The sequence below is a fragment of the Corvus brachyrhynchos genome, unplaced genomic scaffold (assembly GCF_000691975.1).
Source record: "Corvus brachyrhynchos isolate BGI_N302 unplaced genomic scaffold, ASM69197v1 scaffold334, whole genome shotgun sequence".
Classification (NCBI taxonomy): domain Eukaryota; kingdom Metazoa; phylum Chordata; class Aves; order Passeriformes; family Corvidae; genus Corvus; species Corvus brachyrhynchos.
The window spans coordinates 2,005,534-2,030,818 of record NW_008238316.1 but is presented as its reverse complement, the minus strand read 5'-3'; the positions used below and the strand labels follow the sequence as shown (position 1 = coordinate 2,030,818).

General features: G+C 48.5%; 1 protein-coding gene across 1 annotated transcript in view; it reads left to right on the top strand.

Moving 5' to 3' along the window:
• Positions 1-25,285, top strand: part of PRKG1 (protein kinase, cGMP-dependent, type I) — a 315,753-nt gene that overhangs the window by 221,423 nt on the left and 69,045 nt on the right. Inside the window, exon 6 of the mRNA XM_008633292.2 lies at positions 2,586-2,680. Coding sequence (XP_008631514.2) covers positions 2,586-2,680 — 95 coding nt within the window. The remainder of the gene's footprint in view (positions 1-2,585; positions 2,681-25,285) is intronic.

Sequence of the window (25,285 nt, the reverse complement as noted above, 5' to 3'; positions counted from 1 at the left end):
AGGCCCTGCAAGGGGCTCTGAGCTCTCCCTGGAGCCTTCTCTTCTCCAGGTGAGCAGCCCCAGCTCTCCCAGCCTGGCTCCAGAAGGGCTCCAGCCCTGGGAGCAGCTCCGTGGCCTCCTCTGGGCTCATTCCAACATGTCCTCAATCCCCAAAGAAATGTGAAAAGGAAATCCCAGTTGCTGAGCTGCAGCCCTTACCCCTCCCCCAGAGGATGGAGAAGACCTCCCATGGCCTTGGCTGTTGCTGCAGAGCCCTGGATTCCTCCTGGAGCAGCTCCTTGGCTTTGTCCCTGGCCTCTGCTCCTTTATCTTGCTGTGACAGCTGCTGGCCAGAAAAAGGGAGCTAAAATAAAACAAGGCACGGGCACTTGCTGAGAAATTCCCAGACTCTCAGCTGGAGCCTGATGGCTTGACAGAAATTCCCACAGGGATAGTTAAATCCTGCCCAGTTTTCTCTTCCAAGCTTATTGCTTTGGGAAAGAGACACCGGTGGCTGATGGATGCATGGGGTTGGAGAGGGTTTCATTTTAATGCCTGATTTAGGACATTGGGTGGATGTAATAATTAATCCATGCTAAGGATGCAGCCCAGGATAGAGCCTCAGCAGTGAAACATGGAATAAATACCAATGAAATTCAGGATTTTAGAATCCCTGTGTGCTGCCTGGCAGCTTCTGAAGCTGGAGCCCATCCCCCCCCGTGTCCTGTGGTAAAACTTGACCCAGGCAGCTCAGTAAGCCAGGAAAATGCTGGCAGCAGCTCCTGTTCCTGGGATCACAGCTGCAGTGTCTGCAGTCAGCCTGAGCAGCAGCAGGGAGAGCTCCTTAGGGAATCTCTGCCTTGCCTGTCACGTCAGAGTGTCTGGAGTGACAGAATCATGGAATGATCTGGCTTGGGAGGGACCTCAAAGCCCATCCAGTGCCACCCCTGCCATGGGCAGGGACACCTCCCACTGTCCCAGGCTGCTCCAAGCCCCAATGTCCAGCCTGGCCTTGGGCACTGCCAGGGATCCAGGGGCAGCCACAGCTGCTCTGGGCACCCTGTGCCAGGGCCTGCCCACCCTCCCAGGGAACAATTCCTTCCCAATATCCCATCCAGCCCTGCCCTCTGGCACTCTGAACCCATTCCCTGTGTCCTGGCACTCCAGGCCTTTCTCCAAAGTCCCTCTCCAACTCTCTTGTACCTTTAGGCACTGGAATTCTGCTCTAAGGTCTCCCTAAAGCCTTCTCTACTCCAGGCTGATGTGAGCAGAGATTATTTTTTACATTTCTGAGCCCATCACTCCTCTCAGAAAGACTTCTGCTCTGTTTTCTCCCAGCCCACCCTCCACTGATAATTCTTTCAGGACCAAGATCCTTTTCCCCTTGTTCCCTGTCAGCTCCATCCACCCCACTTGACCCCACTCCTGAGCTTGTTTAGTTTATTTATTTTAACTTGTTTCCCCAAGTCCCCGCAAGCAGAAATCAAAGTGAGTTCCAAACATGCTGTGGACAGGAATGTGTGGAATAATAATGGATGGAAATGGCTCATTCCCTTCTGCTTGGGAAGTGCTGCTGCTCCATCCCCTGCCTTTATCCAGAGGCAGCGTGGGCCTTGCTGGGCCGTTTTCCACCCTTTTCCCTTTAGGATCCACAGTGTGGCACCAATTGAATGCAGGTTCCCCACGGGAGCCTGGCTCAGAGCTTTGAACCTGGTGGAAGTCACACTGCCCTAATCCCTGAACGCACTTTGCTTGGGATCAGTGGAAGTCGTGGAAAAAGGGCTGAAATCTGCATTGAAATTCCCTTTGTTTGTCCAGGGCCATTCCTGGCTCATCCATCCCACATTCCCTGCCTTTCCATGAGGCAGTGCCGGTGTTCAGTGCCCTGTGCTGCTCATTAATGACTCAGACCCGCTGGTTCTGCCACCCCTTAAAGAGCTGGGACAAGGTGCAGGCCACAAGTGGAAATTTAACCGAGGAACTGCACCGGGATAGCACTGAATCCAAAAGGATGTGCCTGACATTGCACATTTTGGGTTGGGAGTTTCCATGTGCAAAAGCTCTGATTAAAAAGATGGAAAGATTGGATTTCTGCTCCAGCTGGAGTTGTCCCCTCCCTGAATTGGAGAGAGAGCAGAGCCAGCCTTTGTCCTGTGATGCCCCAAACTGCTTCACTTCAGCTGTGTCCAGATGGAGGTGATTTATGTTATTCCTGTCCCTCCAGGGAGATTGGGAATGCTGGGAATCATGTGGAACGGAGCTAACGGAAGCCTAGGCCATGTGTCTGACCAAGGCACAGCAAATTTTTGGGATTTCATTCTCCTGTGACTGTGCTTGTGCAGCCAACTCCACGTTTAGAGTTAAAAACATTCCCAAAAATCCAAAGCCGTGTGTTTTTGCCGGAGTAGTGGAAAACCACTGCTCATTTGCTTGGATGGGTGGTTGGCGATGCCTAGGGAAAAGTGCAGGACTCTGGGGAATTACGTGGTTCCCAGAGGAGCTTTTCCTGAGAGATCCAGGAGGTGACAAATTCCCCTCTGAACAAAGAGGTTTCAGTTGTTAATTCAAAGTTCCCTGAATCCCGTGGGGCTTTGGCTTTTCCACAGGTGAACGTTACCCGGGAGGACTCTCCCAGCGAAGATCCCGTCTTTCTCCGCACTCTGGGGAAGGGGGATTGGTTTGGAGAGAAAGCCCTCCAAGGGTAAGTGCTCCTTATGAAGTAGTTCTTGAATTTTGATGTTTTCTCCAGGATTTTTGCAGCTTTCAGGTGGTTCTGGCCGCTTGGGAAGAGGTTGGGAGTGGATTGATTCTTTTGGAGTCACTGGATTTGTGCCAGAAGTGGGAAATGGGGTTTGTTCTGCACTTGAGCAGCCAAATGTAGACCTTCCCTTGCTTGTGGACATCAAAAATTAGTTTGACTTCATGCTTTCTTCCCCAAACATCCATTGGAAGCTCAAAGAGTTTGATGTTTGCAGCTCTGGAGTGTTATTCCTGTATGAAAAAGGATAATCGTGGTCATCCTGATGGGGGGATGGCTGAAGGCAAGGCAGTTTGAGGGGTTTAAATTCTCTTTCTGTATTTCTGTGGGATTTTGGAGGTGGAAGTTGGATGTGAGTGACCACTTTTATATAAACATTTTCCTTTGGGGATAAGCTAAAAGAGGAGAAGCTGCAAATGCATATTCAGCAGGTGATTATTATAAAAATTGGCTTTATTAAGGCAGGAATTGGGGACACTCATTCATCTTCATGGACAAACATCTTTTCCTAGGGGTTTATCTGCATGACAGAGCTCTTGGGCTTTTTTTTGGGATGCTGTGGTGACGAGGTCGATCCCTCCTCTCCCACCCTTCTTCCAAATAAAAGGTGGCAGAATATTCAAAGGCCGAATTTCCTGGCACCTCTTGGCAGCCAGAGACATATCAAGCACAAACCTCAAGTCTACAAATCTCTACCTGAATTACAAAATATTGTGGTTATTAAACAAATATCCTGATTTTGATTCCATCCCCTCACAGCCCTGGTGACCCAGAGCATCCCCATGCTGGGAATTCCTCAGCATCTCAAATGCAGTAGTTTGAGATTGGTTCATTGACAATACTTGGCTGCATATATTTGAACATTCAATAAAGAAATGGAAACTGAATTATTGAGAGCACGTTCTCCATATCAGGGAAAGGACAATCCTGCATCCCTGGAAGTGCCCAAGGCCAGGCTGGACACTGGGGCTTGGAGCAGCCTGGGACAGTGGAAGGTGTCCCTGCCCACGGCACTGGATGAACTTTAGGGTCCCTTCCAACCCAAACCATTCCATGATCATTTTTTTGCTAGAGAGGTGGAATTCCTCCAGAACCATCCCTCCAGTTTGCTGCTAATCGCAGGAGTCCGACAGGGAGATTTAAATGGAATAATGGGAAAGTATAGTAATGTAAACATCTAGCAGCTCGATAAATTGCTAATTAATGAGTGTCTGTCAGGATTGGGTGAGACATCCCTGTTCAGCCACTTGGGAAAACTTTAGGATGACTCCACTGCTGTAAAATACTGATATGGCTGAGAGCTTGAGATAAAACAGAATTTTTACTCTATTTTCTTTCCTTTTTCATCTTTGATTAATTTTTTAAAACTTTACCAGGGCCCTTAGCAATACTTGGAATCCCAGGTTGGAATGGACCTTACAGACCAAGGGACACCTTCCCCTCGACTTTATTAAATCCTGGGATTTCATGTGTGTAGAATAAAACAACTAAAACCCATCTCTTCATTAGGCTAGAAAATGATCCTGAAATGCAGCCCAGCAGGAGCTGGGATAACAAATCCCTCCCCACAATATGTCCCTGACGGAGCCATCGGGGGCTGATGGGCGTTATCCCATTTGCCATGCTCACGGCAGATGGCACCCATTAGTTCCCAGTATCCCATTTCACACCGGCAGAACAATCCATGAAATGATGATCCACATCCTCTCCCAGTGCCCCTCGTACCTCCCTGGCTAATTGGAGGCAGCAGATGGATAATTTGCAGCCTAGCACGACGTAATCCAGGGTGCTCCAGAGTCAGGTGATGTTTTCTTCATTGCAAAGAAAACATTTGATAGGGCTGGTGACAAGAATTATTTCTGTCAGAATTATTTCTTTTTCCTTCAGATCGGCACAGGGAGATAACTGAGTGCAGCTCAGGTACTGAACTCAGTGGTAACTCAGTGTGGATAACTCTGTGTGGCTTAGGTACTGAAACTGGCTGAGAAATCAGGGGGTGCTGCCTTGCTGGCCTCACACAGCTGGATCTTGCTCCAGAACATCTGGAGCACACCTCAGCCCCTTCCAGAGGGGATGTTTTGGGAGCAGCCATCCATCCCATTGGATGGAAAACGTGGTTTAGACTGGTGGGGAGTCTTGAGACAGAAAATGATGGGGGGAGAAAAGAGGATGGAGAACAAATCTTTAGGAAAATGAAGGTTCTGAGCAGCCTGGGATAATGAAAGGTGTCCCTGCTTAAGGCAGGGGGTGGAATGGGATGGGCTTTAAGGCCCCTTCCAACCCAAACCAGTCTGGGATTCCGTGAATGCCTCTTTCCTGCTGCGTATTCCATCATACATTGGACTTACACAGGGCTGGTGGTTTGGGTTTGGGTGGTGGTTGGCTGTGGGTTTCACCCAGTTTTGGGATCCAGGAGGAGCTCTAGACCCAGAGCAGGGGCACAGGGCAGGGGGTTGATGTTTGGAGAGGTGGTGATGGAGCAGGAGAGGGAGGGGTTTGATGGAAATATTCACAGTTCAGTTCCTAAGGCTTTCACCAAACTGGCCAAGTCTTGAAGGCCAGCTGGGATTTTATGGTGAGTGCTTGGCTTGCTAAAAAAGAGGTCCCTAAACACTCCTGGGCAGTGGCAACAGAGGAAGAATTCAGGTGGGTAGCCCAAGCTGAAGCTGAGACAGGGCCTTCACAACATCTGTGTGTCCACTGGATGTGCTGAAGTATAAATGTGAATGTGAGGGGTGCGTCCTACTGGGAAAAGCAATGGGAATACGGATGATTTAAACCTACAGGAACAGCACAAAGTTATAACAAACATACTCCACATGATAGCATGATAACAGCAGCTGGTTTAAGGCTGTTTCGTTGGATTTCTAGGAGGAGATTTCTAATGCTGTTTTATTCTGAAAACAGCTGAGCTTGTTCATTTGCCCATGTGGGCTGTCCTGGAAAATAATGAAGTTATTTGCTCTGCAGGGAAGGACCTGGGGGACACCGAGCTGTCCCTGAGCCTGCAGAGTGTCCTGGGGGTCCTGGGGGACACCGAGCTGTCCCTGAGCCAGCAGAGTGTCCTGGGGAGTATGCAAAGACTGTGAAACTGTGTGGGCAAGGTCTCTGTGGCTGGTGAATTTGCTGTCCTGGACAAAGAGGGGAAAGCATAAGGAGGTGTGTATTTTATGGGAAGCTCTAAAGGGATTTTTTATCATGTGCTTTTTGATCACATGCTGCTTCTCCGTGCCCAGCACAGGCTGAGGGAGCCGGGGCTGCTCAGCCTCGAGAGGAGCCCCAGCTGAGAGGGGCCCTCAGCCCTGGCTGTCCCTGGCTGCAGGGAGGGCTCCGAGCAGGGCCCGGGCTCTGCTCCGGGGCCCAGCAATGGCACCAGAGCACCGGGCAGGGCCTGAGCCCAGCAATTGCCCTGCCCAGGAGGCAGAACTGCTGCCCTGGGCAGTGCCCAGCCCTGAGCACATTGGCCACAGAGGCTCTGGGCTCTCCTCCCTGGGGCTGTTGCAGAGCTGTGTGCACACAGTGCTGTGCCTGTGCTCCGGGATGGCCCTGCTGGAGCAGGGAGGTGCCACCAGGTGCCCTCTGTGCTCCCTGCAGCCTGAGCCGTCCTGTGACTGGTGTGAATTATTTTAAGGCATGGCATATGGAAAAGGTGTGGGAATTTGGGAAGCTGTCCCTCCAGCAGGGTCATGGCAGGTCAGCTCATGGATGGAACTGCTGGAGGAAGCTCCTGTTTGATACCGAGAGCCCCAGGCAAAGAGTGCCCTCCGCTCATCCTGCTTCTCATAAAGACTAAAATACACATTTTTTGATTGATTCTTTGCAAAATGTGTTTGTGGTGTGTAGGGGGAAGAAGGAATTGTGGTCTTTGGGTTGCGCAGGAGGTGCTGTGCCCTGATGACCCCAGCAGTGATATCTGAGCTGTTGGGACCGATTTATATCTGATTTTTTGTTACATTCTTGATGGTCTGAAAATGAGAATGGTGGTAGCTGTCCCTCATGGGACAACACAACTACTTCCAAGAAATTTTGTGCTATTTCCCATTTACGTCCCCACCTCTGGAAGTTATTTTCGCTAAGTTAGAGAAATCAGCTCTCCTCTAGCTGCCCCACATCCCTGGGGCATGATTTGTGCCTTGCTAATTTCCTGGAACAGTAAAATCATATCCATGGCTATGGGTATGAGTGTCAGGGGCCAATCTGTGTGCTGACCATTTCAGAAACCTGATACCGTATTTCCCTCCTGGAACAGTGGGAGTTGCTGTGATGGATGTTGACATCAGTGACCAGAAAAGCATGGGAATGCACATGGGAAATATTAAATCAGGAATATTCCAATCAGGATTGTAGCTGGTGCTGTCAGAGCTCTGTTCAGTCAGAAATTAATGTCGGAGCTGAATTTAATGCCAAAAGCTTTTTAAGAGCCTGAGAGGGAGACATCAATAAAAGTAGGACTTTGTTTCTTTTTTTTATAGAGGTGTTTTTCTTGAGTCAGACTCCAGAATTAATTGGTTTTTATTAGATCTCTATTAACTCTCCAAGAGGTGCTGGGATCACCCCACTCCTGCTCCTCTTCTCCCTGCTCTAACTCCCACTTTCCTTCTGTGTCCTTCAGTGATGCCACTGCTGGACTGACCTGACCTTTCCATTGCTCCTTTTCCCAGGGAATAACTGAATCACCCAGTGTTTCTTTGAAAACCTCAGAACCAAAACCTGGAAGCCTTTGGTGTGCCCCATCTTGCTGCCCTGCTCTCTCCTGTCTTGCCTTCTCCAGCTTTTTTCAGGTTTCTTGGCTGTCCTGGAAAGGAGTCCTTCTCCTTCTTCTCCTTCTTCTCCTCCTTCTTCTTCTTCTTCTCCTTCTTCTCCTTCTTCTCCTTCTTCTCCTTCTTCTCCTTCTTCTCCTTCTTCTCCTTCTTCTCCTTCTTCTCCTTCTTCTCCTTCTTCTCCTTCTTCTCCTTCTTCTCCTTCTTCTCCTTCTTCTCCTTCTTCTCCTTCTTCTCCTTCTTCTCCTTCTTCTCCTTCTTCTCCTTCTTCTCCTTCTTCTCCTTCTTCTCCTTCTTCTCCTTCTTCTCCTTCTTCTCCTTCTTCTCCTTCTTCTCCTTCTTCTCCTTCTTCTCCTTCTTCTCCTTCTTCTCCTTCTTCTCCTTCTTCTCCTTCTTCTCCTTCTTCTCCTTCTTCTCCTTCTTCTCCTTCTTCTCCTTCTTCTCCTTCTTCTCCTTCTTCTCCTTCTTCTCCTTCTTCTCCTTCTTCTCCTTCTTCTCCTTCTTCTCCTTCTCCTCCTCCTCCTCCTCCTCCTCCTTCCCCTTCCCCTTCCCCTCTGCAGCTTTTGTGGGCAGAATCCTTTTCTGATGTCCTTGGACTGAACTTCCCAGGAATAGTAAGGGTTATATTCCATTTTCATCAGACACCTTCCTTGCCATCCCCTGCTCCCACTAAAACTTTCCCTCCTGCTGCCCTATGAACCTCATTGTCCTGAATTTTCCAGAGAAAGGAGAGTGGAATGGAGGATTGGAAATATTTATCACTCTGGGACACAGAGGCAGACGCACAAGTGTACATGTGGCAGGAGTTTCATCTCAGGGTGAGATTTCCAGAGAGATTTATATGAATAAAAGATACTTTTATCCTATAGGAAAATACCATTTTAATTCCTGTTTCTCCAGGGAGAACCACAGTTCCTTCTGTTGCGATCCCTGTGTTTGGGGAACAGGCATCCAACCACCAAAAAGTGTTGGGGAAGGGCCTGGGAAGCAGCAAAATTCCGGTGTAGGAAAGCAGATGGAATTTGTGATGGGAAAGGGCTGGAAAAAGGGGCTGTGGGGTGGAAGGACACTGAGGAAAGGGTCCCTCCTGGGGTGACTCCTCTTGGCATGATGCGATTCCTTGGTCACAATGCAGAGACATTCCCTATTCCCATTCCAGCCCAGTTTGGAGAAGTAGAAGAGGGAACTAAAAGCGGCCACGGGGTAGGAATACAGTCCAGGATAGTGCAGGATAATGCAGTTTTCCAGCCAGGCGCCCCCTGGAGATGGAGATGCAGCCATGGTGCAGAGGCCACCATAAAACTGAAGGAGTGCTTCCAGTGTTGGTAGGCAGCAAAATGAATAAAAACAGCCCAGAGAGAACAAATAAACCCAACCTTATAACTCTGGCTAAGTGAGAAGCATTTTTTGCCAGCCCTGTTGCTAAATAATGGAGGTTTTTCCGTAAATCCGGGATGGTTTTGCCCTTTCCCCAACACCTGCACCCTCTGTATGTCCCAGGGACTGTGGATCCGACACACGGTCTCCAAGGACCGGCTGGAATTTTTGTCATCCATTATCTCAGCTTCTTTTCACACTTCTTGCAAGCACTGAGTGATTTCAGAAGACTTTTCAGCCTTTATTTCCCTTTCTCTGCCAGGGAGCCAGGCCTGATGGGTTTGGATCCACCGCCCTGAGGCGCAGGAAGCTTTTCCAGGCTTTGGGAAAGCTGTCAGCAATTCCCTGAAAAAAAACCCTCCCAGAGGCTTTGGAGGGCAAGAGCTCCAAAGCTGGGACAGCTGCCAAGTGAGGGGGCAGAGTGACCCTGGGCTGGTGTCACCATCTGCTCCCCTCGGGGCTGGAGCTCTTCCTGCAGGGATCCAACCTTGCCTTGGAGAGGTGGCAGCTGGGCCGTGGAGCTGATGGATCTCCTGAGGGCACCCCATGGCAGGAATTCAATGAAATGGTGGAAAATGTGGCCCTGCCGTGCCCAGGCTGTTGTTGGGGTGGCCTGGCCTCAAAGCCCTCGGCTCAAGCACAGATGGGAGGGGGTTTATGATTGCAAAATTATGGAATTTCTATCAGGCCCTTTGTGGTTTGTTTAATTCCAATATTCCAAGCGTGATGTATTTGCTTCCCTTCCTCCAAGTCAGGCCCTTCTCCCAGGTACCAAGCAACAGGAGAAGAGGAAAGGGCCAGGCGAGGTTCAGGCTGAACATCAGGAAGAATTCCTTTACCCAAAGGGTTGTAAATCATTGGAACAGAGTGCCCAGGGAAGTGCTGGAATCCCCAGAAAGCAGAATCCTGGCATGGCCTGGAAGCGTCTGAGGCTTGGAGCACCCTGGTTTGTGGAAGGTGTCCCTGCACGTGTCAGGATGTGCTTCAAGGTTCCAACCCAAACCATTCAGGAATTCTGAGCTGATTTCCATGATTCTGGGCCTTCCCTCTCTGCCCATTTTTTGCCAATATGTGAGGGAATGAGCTGGAAAGGACCGGAGGGCAGAGCAAGATGTGGTGGCTCTCACGAGACCCTGCTTGGGAGCACTGCACTGGGGCCCCTGAGGTGCAGTTTATTTGAAGCTTTCCCCACAGGGATGAATTGATATTATTGCCTCTTCCTGCCTAAAATCACAACACAGAATGGATCCTACCCAAGCTCCATCCAACCTGGCACTTCCAGCACCCAGAATTCATTGCTGACCACCACCCTGAACCAGAGCTGCTCAGCTTTAATCATTTATAATCCTTGCTGGGTTCAATATCCTCAAGCAGTTTAAAACTGCCCTTCTCCTTTTGCTCCTGCACGCTTTCAAGCGTGGCACTAATTGCCACAGAAGGTTGGGGCTTTTCATGGGGCTTTTTTGGGGTTTTTTTGGATGAGCCATCTGCTGCTTGAGGCGACGCCTCCGAGTTCTCAGATGTGCAGTTGACTTATTGATTTTTAGACTCTGTTGTCTGAGATCATACATGTGGCAACAAGCTGGGCTAAGCCAATTTTTCTCTACTATCTTTACATTTTCTGGCATATTTAGTGACTTGTGAAGATCTCTGGGAGGTGTCCCTGCCCATGGCAAGGCGGTTGGAAGTACATGATCTGTAAAATCCCTTCCAACTCAAACCATTCTGTGATCCTCTGAACTCAGCCCTACTTTTTCTTTTAATGAGAATCACACTTTTTATAGAAAAAATGCTGTGTCTTAAAAGTATTGTAATATATTTCCCTATAAATACTATGTACATAAAGCATTCTATTTCTATAAAGGTTTGGATCTGGAGCTCAGCACCTGCAGTGAAATTCTGCGCTCTGACAAACAGCTCCGTTCATCAGCTAAGGTTTTTTCCTAATTTTTGTGCAGAGAGCTGAGACCACCTTAGTCAGGCGGTGCTGCTGACCCTCCCCAACAATCTGTGCAGTTTCTCCACAAAAAATTTACACTTCCAGGCTTGGATAGGGTTTCTTTGGGAGCGAAGTGACACAGCAGGGAGAGGGAATGCACAGTTCCTGCCCACCAGGGCTCTGCGTGCCAAGGATCGAGGATTGGATCGCTTTACAGCCTCTGGCAGGGCTGAGCTGATGACTTGGGGCTCTATTTCCCCATTGTCCCACACCTTGAGTACAAATTCCTGGATATCCAGGGCACTCGAGTTGGCAATGGTGTGCAGGGGTTCAATTTTCACCATTGTTCCACAGCTGGAGCACAAATTCCTGCACTTCCAGGGCACTCCAGTTCACAGTGGGGTGCAGGGGCTCAATTTTCCCCATGGTCCCAGACCTTGAGTACAAATTCCTGCACTTCCAGGGCACTCCAGTGAGGTGCAGCTTGATTTCTAATAGGGCTGAACCAAACCTGCTCCAGTGAGGGACAGTAAACAGGGGGTGAAGAGGGACAAACAAATGATTTTGTACGTAGGCAAGAGCAGAGAACGCCAGGGCTGCAGGATGTTGTGCCTCATCAGCACCTGCTGGAGAGGCCCCTTTGTATTTCCCCAGCCTGGGGACATCAAACAGATCCTCAGCGAAACACCTCTGGCACTGAAGGGATAGGGATGGTCGGGAGTGAAAGGCTGGTGCACAGAAATTCGCCTTCTTTTCATTTATTGTCTCAGAGAAAAAGAAAAATGTCAGAATCATGGAGTGGTTTGAGTGGGAAGGGATCTTAAAGATTCAAAATTCCACCCCTGCCATGGGCAGGGACACCTTCCACTGTCCCAGGCTGCTCCAAGCCCCAATGTCCAGCCTGGCCTTGGGCACTGCCAGGGATCCAGGGGCAGCCCCAGCTGCTCTGGGCACCCTGTGCCAGGGCCTGCCCACCCTCCCAGGGAACAATTCCTTCCCAATATCTCACCTGAATTTCCCCTCTGTCTGTTTTAAGCCATTCCCTGTGTCCTGTCCCTCCATCCCTTCTCCAAAGTCTCTCTCCATCTTCCCTGTCGTCCTCTCCAGGCACTGCAAGGCCACACTGAGGTCACCCCAAAGCTTCCGTTCTCCAGGCTGAACAATCCCAGCTCTCTCAGCCTTTTAAAATCTGTCTTTAAAATCTTTGTATCGACCCAAAATCTCCCTCAGGGAAAAAGAGCCCTTAGGAGATAAGGTCCCTTCCAACCCAAACCTTTCTAGGAGTCTAAAATCAAAATTGTCCTACTCTTCTTCTCACAAAGAGGGCATAAATGACATTCATTTGTGTGGGGAAGTTACACTCAGAGCAAACTTGATGACTCAAATGTAGTTAGTGAATAATCAAGTGGTTTGGAGTCTTAAAGACAACAGTTGTTGGTTTAGAAAATCACAGCTTACGACTTGTCCTTGCTTTGCTCTGACTGAATCATAGCCTGGGAACTCCAATTGTTTATTTTTTTTCCCCTTTGAAGATGTTGTCTAAAGAGCAGGCACAGTATTCCTCCTGCTGGGTTAAAAAACATGGAAATAATAAAAATACAGATCTAATGTTGGGCAAGCAGAGTGTGCCAGATGGAGGAAGGCAGAATTCCAGGGGTTTGGGGGAAAGCAGCACTACGGAAGGTTTATGGTTACCATCATCTTTGCTTTTGCTGCAGTGAACATCTCCAAGGATTTTTCCAACGTCTTTTTCCCTCTGTGTTCGTTCAGAGCCTGAAAAAAAAAATTATGGAAATAGGGGATGCTTAGGGAATAATAAATATTATTGCTATTTATTAGCTACAAAAGCTGCTGGAGCACTGTTCACATCAAAGAATATGGTTTTCATTTATAAAATTTTTAAATAGCACAATTTGGGGGATTTATTTTCCTGTTTGGAGCAGGATGAGTGGAGTGGGTGGTGATGGAAGAGATTCCAGGGGTCAGATCTGGTTCTTGCTTCCTGAAAAGAGCAAAACCCTGGAACTGCGCTTTGCTTTTCCCATCTGGAGGCTGTAAAACAACCTGGCAGGGCTCAAAGCTCCAAACTCTTCCCTTTTCCCCTCTTCTCATGATTTTTTTGCAGGCAATTCCTGTGTTGTGCGAAAGAAAAAGAAGGAAACAATGGGGAAAAAAAAGAATTCCAACCTAATTTTTTTCCTGTAGCAACACCTTGCTGTCAATAATAACCATCAACAACTATTGGATCCAAAGGTTTTATCTTAGAATTTCAAAATGAGGATGCTTGTGTCAAAATGATGGTTTATGGCAAATGTTTCTAGTTGGGGAAAAAAATCCATGCTCGGCTATAAATGTATTTTTAATGAGAGGAGAGAAAAATCCTTGTACCACAGGTCCAGTGAGGAAATCACACATTTTTCCTGGGAAAATGCTTCCATCAAAATACTCCCGCCAGCTCTGTTCATGTTTGTAAGGATTAAGTGGAACTGAGGAATGCAGCAGTGAATTTTAATTCTCTTGACTTCCTTTAAAGAAAAAAAAAAACCACCTCAAACAAGTGAAGATGCCTATGGGGGATGCAGGAGTAGGAATTAATTCCTGGGATGTAGACTAGATAATCCATGTTAGCAAACCCTCAGAGCAGGTTTACAACAAGATGGAATCAAAGAGGGGGAAAGAGAGCAAAAAATGGGATACCAGCATAAATGTATAGCTAAATTTACTACAGCACCGTGGTCAAATCTCCTTTGCTACCCAGGATGGATCTGGGTCTGTGTGTCAGGCTTGGAGCTCCATTTAAAATTCCTGTCATTTATAAATTGTAGAAAATTGAGGGAGTTTTCTGCACAGTAAACTGGAATTGGGATGCAGGGCCAACTCATTTGGTGATCATTATGAGGCACCATCATAATGAAATGTTCAGGCTTGTGCTTTACAAATAATCAAATGTTCTTTGTTAGAGCCATATTAAAGTAATTCCACCTCTGAAATACAGAGTAGTATCAGTTCCTGGCTTGCATTTTGCCTGCTGTAATTTAAACACAAAGGGACCAAAGGAAATGGCCTCAGCTTGCACCAGGGGAGGTTTAGGTTGGATATCAAGGAAAATTTCTCCACCAAAATGCTGTCAAGCATTGGGACAGGCACCCAGGGCAGTGGTGGGATCAGCATTCCTGGAGGCATTTAAAGGATGTGTGGAGGTGGCACTTGGGGACATGGGGCAGTGGTGGCCTCCAAGCCCATCCAGTGCCACCCCTGCCATGGGCAGGGACACCTCCCACTGTCCCAGGCTGCTCCAAGCCCCAATGTCCAGCCTGGCCTTGGGCACTGCCAGGGATCCAGGGGCAGCCCCAGCTGCTCTGGGCACCCTGTGCCAGGGCCTGCCCACCCTGCCAGGGAACAATTCCTTCCCAAGATCCCATCTAAAGTTCCCCTCTGTCAGTGTGAACCCATTCCCCTCATCTGGTCCCCCCATCCCTTGTCCCCAGTCCCTCTCCAGCTCTCCCTGGAGCCCCTTTAGACCCTGGAGGGGACTCAGTCAGTGATACCAGCCTGGGAACAACGCAGGAATAATCCTGATTTATTTATGTTTGCTGTTCTCCTCATCCTCCCTCCATGAACACCCAGAGTTCCATAGGCTGAGCACTATCCCTGTCCTGTATTAATTCCTATTTCCGGGCAGCCACCTCTCTACCAGTCCCCTGCTTTGAATTTAATGATTATTAACATCAGTTTTCAGTCTGAGACTGAAGATCCGATCTGAGATGAGATCTTTTACCCAGGTCCAGCCTTGGCACAGGGGCTGTTTAAGCTGCTGATGGCAGATCAGGCTCCAAGAGTTCCATGTTCAGTGGCAGCCTCTGAGCTCACTTTGAGTTGCCCTGGCTGTCAATACAAAGGATACACTAAAGCTTTTCATTCCTCAGTGCATTCCAGCAGATTCCTGTTGTCCCAGCCTGTCCCTGTCCCCGTGCGGTGTCACTGTGACTCCAAAGTCACAGGGCCAGCCTGACCACGGGGATCTTGGAGAGCAGCAAAGCTGCCTGGGAATACCCACCCTGAGCAGGGTAACATTTAAAAGCCATAAACTGTTATCAGCACCCAAATGTGGGTGTTAATGTAGGCGAGGGCACCGCCTGAGCGTGGCTCTTGGCAGGGGCAGCGCTCCCGTGACAGTGCTGGGGGTGGTGTGAGGAGCTGGGCTTCCCTTTGGGTTTGGCTCCCAGAGCTGGGCTTTTGGGATGGTTTTGCTCTTAGGAGAGCCTGGTTTTTGTTATGAGGTCTGTGTGGGTGAGACCCAGGGTCCCTCTTAGCTGAACACAGAGGGCTGGGGTTTATTTAGGAGTGCTCCCCTTAGGGCTTCACAACCCACTCAGGTTTTGTTAGGCTGAACCACGATGTCACTGATCTTCCAAAACTCCACTGGAGGCTCAAGCTTCCCATCCCAGGGAATTTAAGAGGGGAAACATCTCCGGCTGTGCCAGCTGTGTGAGACAGTGTGTGGAGTTTTGAGGAGAACTCCTCAGTTCTCCTGCCTCAAACCCCAACTCTTCTTCTTTTCCTCCATGACCTGCCCCCATGGAGCCTTTCCACTGGTGATTCTGGCATCCAACACCCACTTACTGCTCTTGGAATATCTTGGAGCTTTTTCCTGATGCTCCTGAGCCTGGGAGGAATTCCCACAGAGCTGCCCAGGCTTTGAGACCCCCTAGAAAGTGCTGATTTGCTGACAGTAATTATACTTCCCGGATTTATTTCTATAAATTGTTGTTTGTCACCGAGGTCTCTGCAGGCTCTTGCTGTTTGAAGCAAAGTGTCAGTGATGCTTCTGGAAATTTCACCACGGATGGTCCCAAATCCACCAGGAGCGATGGGAATCGTTGAGCTGCATGCCTTGGGTGGAACAGACATTTTCAGAGGTTTAGCTGTGTTTATGTTCAATAAAAAAAAGGGAGAAGCTCATTTAAAACTACTAAAGCTGTGGGCCAGCTTCATCTCAATTTAATCTCGGGTTTGCTCAGGCTGAAAAAGTGGTTTAGGGTTATGTGGCAGAACTTCCCTAATGAAGCAATTTCACTCCGGCTGCTGAAGGGGCTGCCAGAGATTTAAATTCATCAAAATTCTGTTATATTTAGTTTTTTTTTCCCCTCAGCCCCTGGGTTTGTAAAATCCAATCCTTGATTCCCAAAGTCTAAAGCTCCAAACGACATGTCCTTAAGGCACCTGCTGAATTCCACTGTGTCCGCAGTCAGGCTGTAATGGAATGAAATGTTGGCCGCTGTAGAGTTGAGTAGAAGCTGGAGCATTTTAGAGTTTTCTATAAGCCACGATCTTATAAAGATGAAAATGACTCTGACAGGAGGTTACTCAGCACTTGTCCCAGGTGCTGGTTTATTTTCTCATTCTGTAGTAGAATTTTAGATATAAAAGGTTAGGGGAATTTACAAAAGAATAATTGTGTTAAAATATGACTTCTGCACCGTTCTGGGGCCAAGATGGTGACAGGGAATAGCAGAATCCCGGAATGGTTTGGGTTGGAAGGGGCATTAAGGATCAGCTCATTCCATCCTGTGCCCTGGGCAGGGACACCTCCCACTGTCCCAGGCTGCTCCAAGCCCTGTGCAGCTCAGCCTGGCCTTGGGCACTGCCAGGGATCCAGGGGCAGCCCCAGCTGCTCTGGGCACCCTGTGCCAGGGCCTGCCCACCCTGCCAGGGAACAATTCCTTCCTAATTAATGAGCTTCTGGTCCTGGATTGAAGCCTTCCAAACCATCTTTAGCCTTCTACAGCTGAGTGGGTGGGAAAAAATTTTTCCCAGGGGGAAGACTGAAAGGAAATTAATTCAGGGAGAGAGAAAGGGATGTGAAATTCCTGGACAGGGAGATGCTTTTATAGACTGAAGGGACTCAGCTCTTTTGTGGAACCGGCTCCTCCACATCCTTGGCTGCAGAATCGGCCAGGAGCATCTTCTCTGTGCTGAAAGGACAGGAGGTAGGCAAGGTAAAACTTGCTGGGAATATCTGGGAGTGCAGTGGAGCAGAGGGAATGCGTCAGGACATAAAGAGGCTGGAGGATTTTGCAGCCATGGCATCCAAGCCTTCGTGCAGAAGCTGCAGAGTACATCTCACATCAAACAACCCGGACATGATCCCAGCTCCCCACTGCTGGTGAAGCCTTCCCGGGATTTTAACATCCTGACCTTGGACACTTTGAAATGTCCTCCAGGAAACTCCGCAAAGGGAGATGGAATTTGAAAGCCAATATTGTTCTTTTCTGAAGCTGGGTGTTTCCAGCATCTCCCATTCCCACAGGTCAATCCAGGGCTTGTCAGGATGGCTCCAGCTGGAGTTTTCTCTCCTGTCTTGCATCTGGCATTGGCATCTGAAATTCTCCCAGTGCTCTCCTCAAGCTTTCTGGGATAAATCTGCCTGAAGGAAAGCTCAGGTGGCACCAAGAGGTGTTCGGTTCTTGTTCTTCACATGACCTGGAATCGGGACTGTGGTTTTTAGTCTGGGACATTTAAAAATGAGTTGGATTTGCCAGAGGTAGTGGGGAATTGTGAGCAGGAAATAGAGAAAAATCAGCTGAATATTGGCCAAAAAAGAGCTCCAAAGGTCCCTGCTCTGACCTCCTGCTGCAAGCAGGGATGTCCCAACTCCTGGAGCAGAGTCATCATTCCCTAATCTTAAAACTCTCCAAGGATGGGGCATCACCTATTGCACTGCTCCAAGTTTTCCTGAAGTTTTCATCATGTCCAAGCTAGACCTCCTAAATGACAACTTGAAGCAGCTTTGAAAAAATTCTGGGGGGAATAAATCCCAAGAGAAGTAATTTAAGCTAAGGAATCTGGCATTTAACAGGGATTATTGCCACCACTTGCTTCAAAAAGCTCTTGAGCCTGGTCTTTCTTGTCAGGAAAATGGGAATATAGCCAATCTCCATGGATTTGGGGGTGTCCACAAGAGGAAAGGATTAATCCATAGGTATCACATTCTATTTTTTTTTAATCTTCCATCATGTGTCCTTTCTGGACAGACTCTTAGGGACTTGGAGAAATAATAAATAATTAATAATCAATAATTTGGCAGTTTGGGAGCGATCCCTCCACCTGGGGAACTTGGGAGAGCTGAAACTCTTTGGAATGCTGGGAAAGTCAGAGCCTTTCATGCTGTTGGTTTATTGTCCTGCTGCTACAAAAAAATGAGGAAAAATTAAGATTTTCAACTCACCCCCAGCATGTCCTTGAGCAACGTTGGATATTTTATGGATAAGGCTCCCTAAGCAGGACATCTCCAAGGGATGCAGGCTCATTTAGGAAAGGTTTTATCATTGGGAAACTCTTGATGAAAGGCCTGTGATAAATGATTGGAGTTGTAGCCTTATTTCTCCTTTTCTGGCTGCAGCAGATGCTTTTCCTATGTGGAGATTCCAAGTGAAGGATAGTAAGAGGGTGGAAGGGAGGGATTTTAATTGCCAGGAGCTTTGATTTCGCAAGGGGACAATGACCCTGTGTCCCTGTGTGAGAAGCATTGGATCACTTCACAGTTTGGGGGATCCACATCTTCCATCCAGCTCATTGCTATCAGTGCCCAGGGCTTGGAGAGGGGTGAGGCAGCCATGGGAAAAGGGATTTGATTGCTTCAAATCCCACAACAGTTTGGGGTGGAAGGGCCATTAAGGATCATCCAGTGCCACCCCTGCCATGGGCAGGGACACCTCCCACTGTCCCAGGCTGCTCCAAGCCCCAATGTCCAGCCTGGCCTTGGGCACTGCCAGGGATCCAGGGGCAGCCCCAGCTGCTCTGGGCACCCTGTGCCAGGGCCTGCCCACCCTCCCAGGGAAGGAGTTGACCAGGTGGGGGTCGGTTGATCAATGGTCTTGGAGGTCTTCTCATTCCCTCTTTGGTGATTTATTAAAAAATATTAAAGCACCGCTGCTGAGCCCTTCATGGAGAAAATGGGCCAAGGACCATTTAATGTGGCTCTGGCTGTTGAATTCTTCTGTTGCTGTTCTTCTTTTTTGAGGAAAATAATACAGATAAGCATTTTCCTCTTTATCTGTGCCAGTTTCCTGGGTTTTTGGCTTTGCCTGGCTCTGAATTATCTGATCGAGGCTGGCAGATAAGTTCCTTAGGGAGAGTAGGTCTGCAAAGCTCTGGTTTCTAGAACTCTTCTGATTCGTTCAAGGTTTAATTGAATTGTCCTTGAATGGGATAATTAACATTTAATATATCTTAAAGATGCTCTTGTCGCCCACTGGCTGATTAAAACAGCAATGGATGGGGTGTGGCAGGGTTTGATTTCACTTTAATGAAAAAGTGGTCATTTCATAGCCCTGGGTTGTTTCACTTGGGGAATACCATTAATTATGGACTAGTGAGACTCTGGTTCATTACAATAATTCTGAATAAATTACACGAGTAATTAGGTTGAATCATTAATGGGTTTGGCAGGCAAGGAGGTTTTACCATCCCAGTGTCAGCATTGTGTCACTCAGATTCGGGTTCATCTCTCACTTCAGACTAAACTTAAGCCACAGTTCACCTACAAATACCAGTTTTAGTTCGCATAGAACATTCCTATGGCTGTGTTTGCTCTTCCCTGCCTGTCTCGGCTGCTGGAAACACCGTAGTAAATGATATCAACATCATTGAGGGATTCCTGGGAGGAATGGGAATGCTGGGCCCACTGAGAATGCTTTTTCCATCAGCAGACAGGGATTTCTGAGCGTTGTCCCCATGTCAGCAGTGGGAAGCACAGGTGGGATGCAGTGGCTCCCTGCAGGGATTCAAGCTGTGCATGTGTGGGGTCGGGGTTGAGGGGAGGACTGGGCACTGCTGGGTGGCTGGTTGGGCTCAGTGATCCTAGAGGGCTTTTCCAACACTTCCGTCATTCCTCGCTTCTCCTGATGCTGGCAGATCCAGCTGTGGTGGGCTGGGTGCAGTTACAGGGCTTTAAACCAGATTCCATGCAGGACTTGGAAGCAAAGGATCAGGGATGAGATAATCATCTCTTTCAGCCTTAAAAGTCACCACCAATAAGGATTTCAGTGGGAATGCCTGCAGTGTATATCCTCAGTGTGTTGTGGCAGCTCTTGGATTTCATTGGAATTCCCTTCCCAGGCAGGTGGATTCCCCAAGGGGTGGCAGAAATGGAGTTTGCCCAGAGGAAAGGCAGAGCCAGGGCTGTGACAGATGGCAGCCCTCAGGCACCGGAGAGGAGAAGGCTCCAGGAGAGCTCAGAATGCCTTCCAGGACCTAAAGGGGCTCCAGGAGAGCTGGAGAGGGACTGGGGACAAGGCATGGAGGGCCAGGACCCAGGGAATGGCTTCCCAGTGCCAGAGGGCAGGGATGGATGGGATATTGGGAAGGAATTGTTCCCTGGCAGGGTGGGCAGGCCCTGGCACAGGGTGCCCAGAGCAGCTGGGGCTGCCCCTGGATCCCTGGCAGTGCCCAAGGCCAGGCTGGACATTGGGGCTTGGAGCAGCCTGGGACAGTGGGAGGTGTCCCTGCCAGGGCAGGGGTGGAGTGGACTGATCCTTAATGCCCCTCCCAGCACAAACCATTCCAGGATTCCCTGACTTCCAAGTGTTCCCACCCCAGCACTGCCAATCCCTGTGTTTGCCTGAAGGAGTCAGAAAAACAAAGTGGAATTAGCAGAGGGTGGAATTTGTGTTTTGCAAACGTGGGATTTGGGAAATGGAGCCTCCTGGCTGCGGGCACGTGTTTCAGGAGGGGCTGTTTAGCACTTGGCAGCGTGAACACCTGGGTGGAAACTGAGCTGAGGGTGCTGCTTGTCACAGGTGTTTGGGCAGACATCCCAAATCCATTGGCCACCTTCCCTCGGCACTCCTGGCTCCTGGAAATGTCCGACTTTGGCTCCTGGCTCATCACCAACAAGCAGCACTTCAGAGCCACAGGGAATTGTGTTCCCCTGTGGTTTGTTACCTGTGAGTTGTGGATCTGCAAAGTGCTATTTGCCAGGAGATAAATAGTTATTGTTTTTATATATATTATATACAGGGAACATCAAAACGATCCCAGACTGGCTTGGGCTGGAAAGGACCTCAAAGCCCATCCAGTGCCACCCCTGCCATGGGCAGGGACACCTTCCACTGTCCCAGGCTGCTCCAAGGCTGTGTCCAACCTGGCCTTGGGCACCTCAACAGTGGGATCCTTCCTTGAAACACACATTTGGAATGTTAATACTCCCAGAAGACAGAAACTTTTACCTAAAACTTCACTCTGTCCTGAATGCATCAAAATTCCCCTTTTTTTAGAAAACTAATTGAAGAGGAATTTGATTCCCATGGAGACACTGACATCCCAAGGACACGCAGTGCTACTTTCTGCCAAGCCTGAAAGACCCATGGGAATATTAACATCAGAACATTTATTAGGAAAATGCAATTCTTGATTTCCAGGTGACTTTCCCAGACTATTCCAGTGCCGTTTTCAAAATCCAGGGCTGTAATTCAGCCTCATGTCTGGGCTTTTTTTCCATATATGTTTTATTTAAGCTTTGAATTGTATTTCCTCTTTGGACAGGCATTTTATTTTACAAAAACCCTTTTAATCCCTAATCAAATTTCCATAAGTTATTACCTATTTTAACACTGGAAGTGGTTTAGGGCAGACCTTCCCATGGAGGAGGAGCATGGACTAACTTTTGCTCCTCACTTTTAGTGCTGTGAGTCCTTCCTGTGCTGAACGGCCTCAGATTCATCACAATTTGTTCTTAAATACCTGCTTGCCTCATAAAAATGATAAAAGGAAGACAAGGTTCCTTGGAGGGTCATCAGGGCTTGAAGTTATGGGTGTAATAATTACTGAGGTTTTTTATTGTGCCTGCTGAGTGCTGACTCTTCCACCTTCACATTCAGGTGTTCAGCAGCACCTGCCATATCAAACCCCTATCAAATCACCTAAAGGGTGTCCTCAGAGCAGGGAAATCCTTCATGGCAGGGTGGGACACGTCCACCAGAAGGCGAGAAGCTGCTCCACAGCACAAAAGAGGTGGAGGAGTCGAGGTCACTGCCACAAATACATTTTTTTGGGATGTTCAAAGCAGTAGCACCATCCATCAACATGGCACCATCAGTGGGAGATGAACCTGGGAATGGGGATCCATCCCTTTCCTCCTGGGAATCTGCTGGGTGACAACCCTGAACGGCTCTCCTAACACTACTGTTGTAGTCCCAGCATCAGAATTTCCTCCAGGTCACCCCCACCCAGGCCAGGAATTCATTTCTTTCCATTCCAGTTGGATTTCTTGGATAGGATTCTCAGGGCAAGCCCTTTAACCATGAGATTTAGTTTGGTTTTGGCCCTTAAAACCTTCATTATTGATTCATTTTTTCCAAATCAAGAACAGGCAGGTGGTTGTTGCATCTCGCCCTGCTGCAAATGTAGGCCAAGATGCAAGTGAAGTTAGAGAAATGGTTACAAATAAAAGGTAACCAAAACTTTAAAAAAACATTTTTAAGTCTCCAGGTAGGCAAATCCCTCTTTGTAAAGGATAGAAGGTCACCAAATTTGGGTACCACTCCTCAGAATACCCAATAAAGGTGAGTTTTATCTCCCACCTGAAAGTCACAGTGTAATCAGAAAATACCCAGTAAGATTAAAGTGGGGATAGAGATGCTGGGTTTGAGCTGTTATCACTAAATTCAAGCTAATAACTGATTTCTCCCCTTTTTTTCTCTTTTCTGATGTGTCTTGTCCTAAATGCCTTAATTCAACCTTATTAATACGAATATTGTAACCAGGCCAAGTGTACAGTCCTGGAAGGGGGGAAAATGCATTAAAGGATGGGAACAGCAGCAAATTAGAAACCTCTGGATAGTGCTGTGGCATCATTTCAAACCCACCAGGGAAGAGCTCATTTTTTATTTCTGGCTCTGCTCTGCAAACCCTCATTAGCACCATTCCCAAATGATCTCAGCACTCATCTCCTGAGGTCCCACAGGACAGGGGATTTCTGCCAGGGCCTCTCCCAGGCAGCAGCAGGTTCTGCAGAGAGGCCACCAAGGACCAGGCACTGACCCACCTGCTCTGGGTGGTCCTTTGAGGTTCTCCAGTTTCTTGAGACAAGAAATGGGGTTTTATCCTCGTTTTTAGGGAAGGAAATGGTGAACATCAGGAAACAGCTGGATGTGGCTGTGCCCATGGGGTCACAGAATGGTTTGGGCTGGAAGGGACCCCAAGCCCACCCAGTGTCACCCCCGCCATTGGCAGGGGCACCTTCCAGTCCCAGGGTTCTCCCAATGTCCAGCCTGGCCTTGGACACTGCCAGGGATCCAGGGGCAGCCACAGCTGGGAATCTGTGCCAGGGCCTGCCCACCCTCCCAAGGAAGGAGTTGACAAAATGGGGATCAGTCAAAGACTGGACTTGATGACCTTGGAGTTCTTCTCCAAACTTAAGGAATTCTGTGGTCCATGTCTGCATCAGTCACCTGGATGTGCCTGATTTCCATGGGGGAAGCCACCCCTCACAGACCAAAGTCTGGATCCCAACACTTCATCCTCCTGAGAAGCCAGCGCCCGTTTGCCTTTGGCTTCGATATAAAAGCCCATCGCTGGCAGGAATAAACACAGCGTGCTCCACTCAGCTTTAATAGGTTTTAATGTGAAACTAATAAAAGGTGCCACTGGAAAAAGCTGTGCTGGAAAAGGCATTTCATAAAGAATCTTCTAAAAATCCCCTCAGGCATTAAAATCTCACCTCCTAAAAGGGAATGAAATACAGCAGGAGGGATTTGACTCCAAGGTACCCCAGTTTGAGGACATGTAGCAAAAACCCCGTGTGATTTCAGCTTTAGGCATATTGGGAAAACAAAACGTTTCTTAGAGAACAACAGTTCAGCTCGTTCAGCTTTAAAAATACTATTTTATCGATTTTTTTACTTAATATAAGCAAAACGTACAACTCTCCAAATAGAAAATGTACCAGCTCCCCCTAATACTCTGTCTTATGCCTTGTGAGCATCTCGTTAGCATTTACTGACTGCTCCTAAAATATATTTCTGTTCCCAGAGGCTCCAGCCGAAAGGTTTAAGCCCTGCCAAGGGTTGTACAACAAGATTTACAAAAGAAAAGGAGCCCTTTGTGATAATTGACTGGAATATTTATGAAGCCGAGGCCTCGGGCCTTTCAAGGCTCTGTTGGTCAAGGAAATTCTGCTCTGTCTTTGCTGCACTCAAGTTCTAAAAGTAAAAAAACTCCCAGGAGCTGCTGCTGAGATTCCACCAGCCTGGAGCAAAGGAGGCTCAGGGGGGACCTTGTGGCTCTGCACAAGTCCCTGACAGGAGGGGGCAGCCGGGGGGGTCGGGCTCTGCTGCCAGGGAACAGGGACAGGACAAGGGGAAAGGGCCTCAGATTGCACCGGAAGAGGTTTAGGTTGGCTATTGGGGAAAATTCCTTTACAGGAAGGGCTGTCAAACATTGGGTGGAGTCCCCATCCAAGGGATGAGGAGCAGTGGGAGCTATGGGAGCAGGTGTTGGGGCAGGACTTCAAGCAGTCTGAGGATGTAGGAAGGTAAAAAAAGCAAAACAACGGGAATCACCTGAGATATTTTTACATTTAGGGCAAATTATGGAAGCCTGAGGTAAAGCCATGGAACAGAAGCTGAAGTATGAACTTATCTCTTCTTAAATGAAGTTGTTGACAGCTTGTCAGAAGCAAAATTGTTGTAACTTCCCAATGTGGTGACGTGGGCTGTAAATTGCAAGCAGAAAAACAGATCTATGCATTTCACCCCTGAAACAATGGCTTCGTGTTTCCAGTGGTGTGCTGACACGCCTGGGAACGTTTAGGAATGTGGATATCATTACCACCTAATTCCACCGTGGGGTTAAGGAGCTGAAGAGGGCACACGAGGTCTCCTGATGGGGTTTTTGGCCCTTGTGCACAGCCAAGGATCTCCTGAGGGCTCCCAAATCCTCCCCTCTTGGATTTCCACGGCCGAGAGCCCCCGCAGCAGCTGTGACCTTTCTGCAGGTGCTGAGCTCTGAGCTGGGGGAGCTGCAAAATACCGGGGGGGACACAGAGCACAGAGCTGGAGGGGATCAGGAGCGTCCAGGGGAAATGCTGGAGCGGCCGCGGCCATGGAGCGCTCGGAGAGCAGGGGAGATTCCACAGATGAGGAGTGCGCCTTTTCGGGAAGCAGCTGCGAGGATGAGGGGGATGAAGGCCAGGGAGTGTCCGAGTCAGTGCTCTCTCCTCCTCCCTGGGGCCACGGCGGGTGGTGGGCACTGCTGGGAATTAATTAATTAATTATTTGTTAATAAGTTGTCTTTTGCACATTGCTCTTCTAATAGCAGCCTGTGCGTTCAGTGCTGTTAAAATAATTACTTGTATTTAATGCACTTGCAGTAATTAATTGTCTCTTGCATTTAATGCAGTAATTACTTTGCACTTGTCACAATTCCTTGTTGCACTGGTAATAGTTACTTTCGCCTTTAAAGCTGTGCACT